Consider the following 11,710-nt stretch of genomic DNA (forward strand, 5'->3'; position numbering starts at 1 on the left):
TTCAATTGTATAAGTAAAAGGTTACTAAAATAGTTGAGGCAGCTAATTTCTGGATTCACAGAAAAACTGAGTTAAAATCCTCAACACTGATTTTAAAAATCACAATCACGTAATGAAAACAGAATTTGACTTAATGCACAAGATAGCATCAAGTTCATTGTTTTATAGTGATTTATGTGGTATAACACCCTATTGTTATATAACAGCATATCCTTTAACTCAGCTATAGCAATAGGAGATCTGTTAACAATAGTATAAAAACAATACCTGTAGCACACATCTCCTGTCTGTCACATTTATCTACATCACACTTCAATGAAACGTATAAAGGAACTATGCAACAACAGTCTATGGATTCTTAATTGATGTACAAACTCATGAAGTGTTTACTTCACAGCAATTAGATTTTCTAACTTTAAAAGGTCACAAACTAACACTTTAGCAGAAGAGTAATATGTTACATTTTACATGGTATTGATGTTCTGTTCTTCTAAAACAGAAAATTAAAAATGTGAACTGTGGAAAAAGTGATGAATATTTTCCTTTCAGTGCAGATTCACAAGGTTGTTAATAGGAATGAGGGATTACCATTATATGAAGAGGCACTGAGAACTTAAGGCTCTTTCACAAGAGCTGAGAAAGTTAAGGGGTGACCTGATAAAGATCTACAAAGATAATGAAAGGTTATGATTTGGTAAATAGCGATAGATTATTTCCACTGGTCGGTAAGATGGTCACGAAGAATTAATGTGGAGATGCCGGTGATGGACTGGGGTTGACAATTGTAAACAATTTTACAACACCAAGTTATAGTCCAGCAATTTTATTTTAAATTCACAAGCTTTCGGAGGCTTCCTCCTTCCTCAGGTGAATGTTGTGGAAATGAAATCCTCGAAATGAAATCGCATTTATAAATCACAGAACAATGCTTGATGATTACAGACAGTCTTTTCAACTGCCCGTTGCCAAGGCAATCAGTGTGCAGACAGACAGGTGTTACCTACAAGGTCTCCGAATATACAAATCACCAAAAAAAAAGAGATAGAGAGGTAGAAACATAGAAAAGACAGCAACTGACCCGTTATATTAAAGCACCATTCACTTGGTCAGGCCCTGCGAATACACAGGGTCTGCTCAGACGAGGAGGAACGCGATGGACACCTACAGACGCTGAAAGACGCCCTAGTAAGAACGGGATATGACGCTCGACTCATCGATCGACAGTTCCGACGGGCCACAGCGAAAAATCGCATAGACCTCCTCAGGAGACTAACACGGGACGCAACCAACAGAGTACCCTTTGTCGTCCAGTACTTCCCCGGAGCGGAGAAACTACACCATGTTCTCCGCAGCCTTCAACATGTCATCAATGACGACGAACACCTCGCTATGGCCATCTCCACACCTCCACTACTCGCCTTTAAACAGCCACCCAACCTCAAACAGACCATCGTTCGCAGCAAATTACCTAGCTTTCAGGAGAACAGCGTCCACGACACCACACAACCCTGCCACGGTAACCTCTGCAAGACATGCCAGATCATCGGCACAGATACCACCATCACACGAGAGGACACCACCCACCAGGTGCATGGTTCATACTCCTGTGACTCGGCCAACGTTGTCTACCTCATACATTGCAGGAAAGGATGCCCCAGAGCATGGTACATTGGCGAGACCATGCAGACGCTGCGACAACGGATGAACGGACACCGCGCAACAATCACCAAACAGGAGGGTTCCCTCCCAGTCGGGGAACACTTCAGCAGTCAAGGACATTCAGCCACCGACCTTCGGGTAAGCGTACTCCAAGGCAGCCTTCGAGACACACGACAACGCAAAATCGTCGAGCAGAAATTGATAGCCAAGTTCCGCACCCATGAGGACGGCCTCAACCGGGATCTTGGGTTCATGTCACGCTACACGTTACCCCACCAGCGAACAAATGTTATCTGTTTTTAATATAACAGGTCAGTTGCTGTCTTTTCTATGTTTCTACCTCTCTATCTCTTTTTTTTGGTGATTTGTATATTCGGAGACCTTGTAGGTAACACCTGTCTGTCTGCACACTGATTGCCTTGGCAACGGGCAGTTGTAATCACCAAGCATTGTTCTGTGATTTATAAATGCGATTTCATTTCGAGGATTTCATTTCCACAACATTCACCTGAGGAAGGAGGAAGCCTCCGAAAGCTTGTGAATTTAAAATAAAATTGCTGGACTATAACTTGGTGTTGTAAAATTGTTTACAATTGATTGACAAGTTGGTAATGAAAAGCTGCAGCAAAACGATTGCTTATTCTGTGAGAAATGCTGTCTGTTGATACCAGTTCCTTCTCACTATCTATCTGCCTGTGTCTAACAAATGTAATTACAAGTGCTTTTCCAAGTAAAATGTCTTTTAATTTTACTGCTGTAATGATGATCAATCTTTCCTCAGTAATCTACTACTTGCTCATGGTGCAATCTAAAATAATTTAAAACATTCCCGGCCACGCGCACAAACAGCTGTTTGCCTAGAAGGAAGTTTGTTTTTAGTAAGTGGCATTGTTCTCTGGTAAGTTGTTAGTAAATCAGTAGCATGATTGGTGTGATGGTGTCATCACATCAGTGATTATTTCTGCCATTTTTTTTAGAAAACAATAAAAATGAGCTAAACACAAAAGGGGAACTACATAGTGAAAGATCATGCTATGACAAATGTTACTAAGTCAACTTTCCAAGGCAGCCAACATGGTAGAATTATGATGGAATTTTGTAGGAAAAGTAATCATTGTACTTTCAGTTTTCAAGTTAAGAAAAATTCAGCCAAGTCTGATACTTACATTTCTGGCAAATGTATTTGGACTATCAGCTGTTTTTAATGTGATTTTTAAAAATATGAATTTCTCAATCACATGTGAACACTTCAAAGTGACTCATATTTTAAGCAACAAGCCAAAGCACCATTCACTCCATTAACTACTATTAAAAGTGTTCTTAATGTCAGTTATTTCATCTATCCAGCTCAGCTGAGTTTCTGTGATCTACTGTCCGAATGATGCAACTCCATTCCATTCCGAATCAGACAGGAGACAGTTGGTCATAAAATACAGATGGAAGAGAGCATACGATAAGACCGGGCTGAGAGAGACATCTCGGAGCCACGAGAATAATCATGGAACCAGAAATGAGCAAAGAGAGAGAAACAAATTGCAGAATTCACGAAAGCTGCACAAAGACAGAGATAAAACACCCAGTTTGAGGTAGAACCAAATAATCTATCCAAAATAAAGCTAGGAGAGATAAAACAGAATTGGGAGAAGACACACTGAAAAGAAAATTTGCTCTTAAATCTTAGAGAAACAGCATTCAGAGTGGCCATCTTGATACTCTGCTAGCCAAGACATGCCCTTTATTGAAATAAGATGACTACCACATCTTGCCTAGAATGTACAGTACAGAAACAGGCCATTTGGCCCTACAGATCCATGCCAGTGTTTATGCTCCACATGAGCCTCCTCCCACCCTTCTTCATCTAACCCCACCAACATATCCTTCCATTCCTTTCTCCCTCGTGTTTATCTAGCTTCTCCTTAAATGCATCTATGCTAGTTGCCTCAACAACTCCTTATGATAGCTAATTCCACATTCTAACCACTCTCTGGGTAAAGAGGTTACCCTGAAATCTCTATTGAATTTATTAATGACTATCTTATAATTATGCCCTCTAGTTCTGGTCTCCCCTACAAGTGGAAACACCGTCTCTACGTCTACCCTATCAAACAGTTTCATAATCTTAAAGACCTCTATCAGGTCACCCCTCGATCTTCTCTTTTCTAGAGAAAAGACCCCCAGCCTAGTCAATCTTTCCTTATAGGTATAGCCTCTCAATTCTGGTATCATCCTAGTAAATCTTTTTTGCACCTTCTCCAATACCTCTATATCCTTTTTGAAAAGGAGACCAGAACTGTGCACAGTACTCCAAGGTGTGGTCTAACCAATGTTCTATACAAATTTAACATACCTTCCCTGCTTTTCAATTCTGTCCCTCTAGAAATGAACCTCAGTGCTTAGTTTGCTTTTTTTATAGCCTTATTAACCTGCATCACTACTTTTAGTGATTTGTGTCTCTGTACCTCCAGACCCCTCTGCTCCTCTACCCCATTTAGATACTTATTTTCCAAGTATGTGGCCCATTCTTCCTACCAAAATGTACCACCTCATACTTGTCTATATTGAAATTTATTTGCCCATTCTGCAAGTTTATTAATGTCTTCCTGTATTTTGTTGCCGTCCTCCTCAGTATAAACTATACTCCCAATTTGGTGCCATCTGCATATTTTGAAATTGTACTTTCGATTCCCGAGTCCAAATAGTGGTTCCACCACCGGTCCTTGTGGAACACCACGTCCCACCTTTTGCCAGTCTGAGTAACTACCTTTAACCCCTACTCTCTCTTTTCTGTTTTGTAGCCAGCTTGCTATCCATTCTGCTACTTGTCCCCTGACTCCACATGCTCTGACCTTAGCCATGAATTGACTGAGGTACCTTTTCGAGGGACTTTTGAAAATACAAATATATTACATCTTCTGCATTACCCTTGTCCGCCCTTTCTGTTGCTTCAAAGAATTCAATAAGGTTGGTCAAGCATGACCTTCCCTTTTGAAATCAGTGCTGACTATTCTTTGTATGTTGAGTATATTTAAGGCTGAGATAAATAGATTTTTGGACTCTAGGGGAATCAAGAGATATGGGGATCGGGCAGGTCAGTGGGGTTGAGGTTGAAGATCAGCCATGATCTGATTGAATGGCGGAGCAGGCTCGAGGAGGCGTATGGCCTACTCCTGCTCCTATTTCAGTTCATAATCATGTCAGACAAAGCAATTTGCTTCTATCTTGAATGTTTTTAAATCTTATTGAGGATGCTCTCTACCAATGTAAGCATGAAATCTGGAAATGCACCATTTTGATCATTTGTTTCTGTAAGTCGCACTTTTTTTATATATTAATCAAAATGATGCAGATCTATATTTTTCAAAATATGTAGAATTAAAGTAGGTAGGAAGCAAACAAGGTTATAAATCAAAATTACTTAGAAATGTATGTTATTGAATAGCTATTTTGAGAATACTGCAGTACTTGAACCTGAATTGGGCAACTCCTAGAATATTCATTTAACACTGGAGCAGAGGCACAAATAGCGAGAGTATTCCAGATACCTTGTCAGTTTTAATTGTTTCTAAGTCATCCACTTTGGGGAGGAGGAGAATCACTGCTTGTACTGATTTTTTTTAATGTGGAAAGCAGGTGTCTTTGCATTGTCATCAGTGGCTTCAAACTGGAAAATTAACCATCTTCCCCAACATGCACAATATTACTTTATTTTCTCTGTAGGAACAGACTGACGGCACTGTATCACAGGTGTGTTAACTAACTTGTGTGCGTGTCTTAACTTGGAAAAAAATTATATACTAATTAGAAAATATAATAGGGCATACTAGATATATTTTTGTTTGCTGGGAAAAAAACGATCCTTTTCTCTCCCATGACAAGGAAAGTAGACATATTCATCACAAGTGGCCCAATTAAGCATAGTGATAAAAACTGTTGTGTTATTAGAATCTTAGATGCAGTTGATTTGTTAAACCAACAGATAAGAAATATATTAGTATCCCTTTTTCAAAAAAAAGTCTATAGCTAAGTGATAATGCAGTCTGTAAACGTTGCATCTCATCATCTATGACAATTTATTAGCGTAGGTTACAATCTTAGCAATATAATTAGCATTATCAGTGTTAGGTTTGCCCTCATCAAGATAATAGATATCATTTTTGGGGAATGGAACATTTCCCAGTCTGGTATGCAGCATCAGCAATAGCAATTCTTTTGCTATTGTTTAGTACGACTGTCAACATAGTGCTAAACTAAAGGTTGTGTTATGCTGCGGACTCGTATTTAGGAGAATCACATGCATAACACACAGTTTTAACTCAGAACTGTGTATATAAAACAAGATATATAAAGAACAGAATCAAGAATGATGTGGTAATGACCTCATGGCATAAGATTAACAATTTATTTAACTTCTTTGTATTTCAAACAGAGAAGCTGTCAGCAATTTCCTTACAGCTTTGAACTTGCAGAGGAAGAGCCGGAGCACGCAATTCTGCCATCAATTCATTTCAGGCAGCATCTGGTCAGCTGTCAGGATGGCACTCTCCATGATGAACCAGCCTGAGCTCTTTCACGCAGCACATGTAGGAGACCTTGACACCTTAATGAAAGCCTTTAACATGGACTGATCTGCATTCTCTCTCAAACATTTAAGGTTATATGTGATATATATGGTAGGGTTTTCCATGTAATAGTAAAGTATGCTATATGTATCAAGATTTTTACAGTTAGTTTACAGCAGAATTTTCATGGGGAATACTTGACCCATTCCCTAAATGCTATCCAATGGTTTTACAGTCATTTTGGTATAATAGACCAAATTGGAATTCATCAAAATTTATTCTAAAATGTATTATTCACAGCCAATCATCATTTTAAGATACAGTATACCTTTTGGGTAGTAGTATTTAAAAGTTCACAATAGCAACTATAACAATTCTATGTTTGATAAAGTGAGAGATTATATTATTCATAGTTCTCATATTTAAAATATCTAAGATGGGTTTGAGTCACTAAGATCCTGAGACCTTTAATACTTACCATTGTAACTTTTTGTTTGGGAGCAGGGAAGTAATGCATTTTAGTAAAAAGGTAAGTTGAATGTCATCAGAACAGCTCTTAAATAAATAAAAAGGCTAAAATTTGAGGTAGGACTCAAAAATCTAGCATGAATGAAACACTGCAATCTGTGGATTAAGAGAACGTTTTCAAACTATTTTAGTTATATGATACAGTTTATAACATTCTAGTCTTACCTGCCTCCAATCTACAGAACAGCAACTCCACTAATAACAGCAGCTCGACTAAAAGTTGCTACTTAAACAAACCAAATATCGACACAGTAAATCTACCCAAGCTTTGTTGCCAGATGGATAGGAACACTTCACTAATTTGTAATGTCGTCCTTGTGCAGGGGCCATGTAAGTCCTCTCCATCATTCCAATTTTAGGACAGGATCAGTGAAAGAAAACTTGAACATTAATTACTCTTATTTACTGACAGCAATAAGTAAGGATGTCTTAAATTCCTTCACTGCTGTGGCTTTTTACTACATTCCCTCTTTCATCAAACTTTCATCATGTTGCATCTGTCAGCATAGGATTTTGACAAGCCCACCAAAATCCCAGTGATAATTCTGAAGTGATGAGTCAGAACTCCTGTGGTAACAGAAAAATAAAAAAGGTGGAAAATGTTAGAAACCAGACACTAAGTAAATTCAATTACATTCCTGAAAAATACTCATTTATAAAAGACAATGGGAGGAATTTTAACCTCCAAGAATGGGTGGAAGTTAAAATAATATAATTTTACAGTCAGAGCACAACCCAGCTCCAACGCTCCCAATTCCAGGTTTAACGGAGACACGTTTGGCTGCGTGAGTCAAGAATTAATGCAGGCGGGCAGGGACTTATCAAAGCAATTTACACGATTATGCAATGTTAATTAGGAGAATTTAAAATTTATTTTAACAGACCTTCGAATTTAACACTTCCAGCAGAGTTTCCTGGGGCTCGTGAATCTCACCAGTGAAACAGAGGTGAGACTGAGCTGCAGTTTATGGGCGTCTTAAAAGTTCTGAATGCCTGATGTGAATAATAGCTCAGTGATTACAGGTGGTGTCTCAGTTCCCTCTGGCAAACATTTGGTAGAGTGTTCTTGGGCAGCATTTTAGCACCCGCTATCGGGGGGGTCCCGAAAATCGTGAAATCCCGGAGCCCGACTCAAACCCGCGCACTTCCGGGTTCCCCGCTGACGCGCCGGCGTGCGCGCGCAGCCCCCGCTGGTGGGAATCCCACAGGCAATTAAAGCCAGCGGGATGCCACTTGAAAGTATTTATTTGGCTTGTTCAGGTCATTAACTGACCTGATTAAGGGATTATGTGAGGAGGGGTGGGATTTTAGAGCAACCTGGGACTGTTTCCCACACTGGGGAAAACACTCCCAGTTCAAATGGACCTATTGCAGCCATCAGCCTGTGGCAGCTGCAAAGGTCCATTTGACAGGTGGAGGTGGGGGGGGGAAAGAGACCCTCACTCATTGCAGGAGGCCACTCTGTCACTTGGGACAAAGTTTGGCCTCCACCACCCTCCTCCTGACAATCAAAGTCACCAACTTGCACACTTACCCCGGTGTCCAGACACATGTACCTACCTTGCGGACCCCCTCAGATGTACATCTTCCGGATGGGGGCCGCCGTAGCTGCAGTCATGACCTCCTTGGAGGGCGAACAGCATCACCAACCTCGCCGGCCACGCCGTCCACCTCTGACACGTGGAGCTCCACAACAGTGCTGTGACACATCCACCTGCACAGCAGGAGGGAGGGCAACCGCAGAGAGAGATGCGTCGCAGAGGGCACTACCCTCGCCACAGGGTCCACAGACAGAGGCTCAGCTTCCTGGACCTCTTTGAGCAGCAGTACACACGGAGGCTCAGAGTCACTCGACATGCAGTTGTGGACATCTGCAGCCTCCTTCATGCCAAGCTGCTCCTGGCTGGCCCGAGCACCACCTTCTTACCTGTCACTGTCAAAGTCACCACTGCCCTCAACAACCTCTCCTCCGCATCCTTCCAGGGTGCAACCGGGGACATCGCCGACGTCTCTCAGCCGTCTGCACAAAAGAGCCCCGCAAATACACCTACACCCACTCTGCAGTGACACAATGGGTGGCATCAGTTGTGGGTCTTCATAGTGATCCTCAGGAAAGGGCATTATTGCACAGACCAGACAAGATTCGCGAAGACATGGCAGTAGTGGTGCCAATATAATATGTGATGTGAATTGGTCAGAAATTCAATATAAGTAACAATCATGACAAACCCTCAAACACCCTTGTGCATCCCCCTTCATGCTCACGACACGTTTGCCTTACGCTGTCTACTGCACATATGTGATGCATGCCCTGTGGCTGCAGCACAGGTAGTGGCAGGTTGAGTGAGGCTGGCCGTGAAAGAGATGCATGAGAGGGTGAGTACGAGATAGAGCCATGAGATTGTATGAGGATTGGGTTGAGTGGTAGTGGCGGGATGAGTACTGGCGAGGTGAGTAGGTGCAGGTACGATGAGGATGAGGTTTGAGTGGGTATGAGGGGTGATGTGACAGAGTAGTGTTGGCAGTGCAGGAGGAGATGTGGGTTGGGGGCGGTGATGTGGCAGATGGAGTGTAGGGGAAAGAGTAAGTGTACTCACTTTGGCTGACCTACTGAGGTCATTGGAGCGCCTCCTGCACTGTATGCAGGTGGGCGATATGTTGATGGTGCTGGTGACCTCCTCTGCCAACTCGAGCCAGGCCTTCCTGGTGGCAGAGGCAGGTTGCTTCCTCCCGCCCGCTGGGGGGGAAGATCTCTGTCCTCCCCCTCCTCCTCACCCCATGTATTGATACCTGGAGTGAGGCATCATTAAACTGGGAGCAGCCTTCCCCCTGGGCTGCTCCATGCTGTGATTTTTTCTGTTTGTTGCAGCATCTGTCAGTGGAGGACTGTCCCTTTAAATAGAGCTCCTCCAGCTGACAGATCTTACTGCGCATGCGCAGTCCACCCGACACGCAGATCAGCAGTGGGGAACCCGGAAGACCAGGTAAGTGGATCCAATTAGTGGATTGTATGCTACAATCGCGCGGGGAGCTGACTAATTTCACCGGGCGTGTTACCCACGCGCTCGATAGCCCCCCTGCCGAGAACCCGCAGCCCTGCTAACATCGGGCCCCTTATGTTCATACAGCTGTTTCAGAACTTTGGAGGCTGTTAAACTGACAAGATCAGGATGTAGGGGTGCCAAGGATGTATTCGATAGGATATCGGACTGGGACGACAATGACCATCCATGGCAGCGACGTCGTGCTGTGTTGGGATCTGCAGGTGCACGAGAGGGGTGCACAACACAGATCTGGAGAACAGCAGACTGGAGAACAGCAGAGAGGAGAGCAACAGAGGGGCTGAGGTTGCAGGAGACACTAGCCACGTGAGAGGTTCTACAGACAGAGGCTGAGCTCCCTTGATCTAAATGAAGAGCAGTGCCTATAAAAGTTCAGATTGACCTGGCAGGTGGTCACAGACATCTGCAGCCTCCTTCAAGAAGAGCTGATCCCGGCTGGACCTGGTGGCCACACATTGCCCTTTGCTGTAAAAGACATCACTGCCCTCTGCTGTAAAAGACATCACTGCCCTCACTTTCTTTGCCTCTGGCTCCTTCCAGTGTGCCATTGAAGACATCTCCAGGGTGTCTCAGTCAGCTGCACATAAATGTATCAAGCAGGTAACACCTGGATTGTTTGCCAGGTCACCCACTTATGTGAACTTCCTCTGCAACAACAATAGCCAGAATGAGTGGGCAGTCGGTTTTGCCTCTCTGGCTGGCTTCCCAGAGGTGCAGGGTGCAATTGATGGAGTGCCACGTGTGCACAGAGAACCACATCGCTCCCACCACTCTGCTGGAGAGTAGCTTGGTGCGCATAAGTGACATGCTGTAAGGCCACGGATAAGATATGTCATTATGTTTAGGGCAGCAGACATCTCCTGCACGGAATGGTCGTGGCCTGCGTAGACTCATTTGAGAGCCGTGCTTGAAGCTGCATGGAGGCGGCCACTCCATGGCAGACATTCTCGCAATTACCTAGGACACCAATCCACTACTGTTGGAGTTGAACTCCTCCATCCTCTCCGCTATTTTGGAGTGTGTGCGTGGCACGTTTGCTAGTACTTCGCAAAGTTGCAGCTGTACCTCAATCGTTCTCAACGATAGCCCCCGCAGTTCAGCATCTGTGTCCAGCTGAGCAGATCTTGGAGAGGCCTGCGCCCTCCGACGGGAACTCTCCACAGCTGCCCCTGCCACCAGTTTCTGTTCGTGCTCACTTGTGGAATGTGAATCACCAGGTGAAAACCCAACTAACTGTGTAACAGGACCCACCGAAGTGCAAGTATCTGTACAGGTGCATGGCTGTATGTACTGTGACAGTGCATCCTCAGAAGGAACGCGGTCCTCTCAGGAATTGTCATTAGGCATCTCCGCAGAATCTTGTTATATGCGTGAAGACCCTGGAAGACATAAGAAAGCAACATGAATTAGACCTGACAAAGTAACAATCTTGCCAATCACCACACTTGGGGCTTCTCGTAGTTCAGTCATTGAAAGAAATAAAGTCAGCATGTGTGTGACAAATGTTTTAAATTCTGTCACAGGCATTTACGAGATCCCAGTCTCTCCATTTCCGATTGAGAGGGATGCAGATGTGCCACTTTATCTCCACTATATCCTCCTCTGCATCATGAGCTGCACTATTTGTGGAGGGCCACCTCCAGTCCTGTCCCTCTCCCTTTCGCTCCTTGTAGGAGAGAGCGCAAGAACAGGCCAGTGAGTGACTGAAGGTCACATTTTCACCCGATGGATGCAGTGCATTGGGTGAGGGTGACTATCAGACAGATGCATCACATTGCATAAGGTTTGGGGTGAGTGGTAGCGGTGGATGGATACATGGGGAGGTGAGAAAGTGCATACAATGTGAAGGATGGGTGCTGCTGAAACTTAAGTAGGTGTGAGGAGTGAGGTGATGAAATATGC

General features: G+C 43.6%; 1 protein-coding gene and 1 non-coding gene across 2 annotated transcripts in view; one reads left to right on the forward strand and one right to left on the reverse strand.

Moving 5' to 3' along the window:
- The window catches only part of pex5la (peroxisomal biogenesis factor 5-like a), a 103,006-nt gene extending 96,388 nt beyond the window's left edge, over positions 1–6,618 (forward strand). Inside the window, 1 exon segment of the mRNA XM_067994726.1 lies at positions 6,086–6,618. Within this exon segment, the coding sequence (XP_067850827.1) occupies positions 6,086–6,284 (199 nt within the window). The 3' untranslated portion in view covers positions 6,285–6,618.
- Positions 6,619–7,023: 405 nt separating this feature from the next.
- LOC137331768 (U6 spliceosomal RNA) lies at positions 7,024–7,127 on the reverse strand. Its single transcript, XR_010965539.1, has one exon. It is a non-coding gene; the product is annotated as a U6 spliceosomal RNA (small nuclear RNA).
- Between the last annotated feature and the right edge of the window lie 4,583 nt (positions 7,128–11,710).

The sequence above is a fragment of the Heptranchias perlo genome, chromosome 13 (genome assembly GCF_035084215.1).
Source record: "Heptranchias perlo isolate sHepPer1 chromosome 13, sHepPer1.hap1, whole genome shotgun sequence".
NCBI lineage: Eukaryota > Metazoa > Chordata > Chondrichthyes > Hexanchiformes > Hexanchidae > Heptranchias > Heptranchias perlo.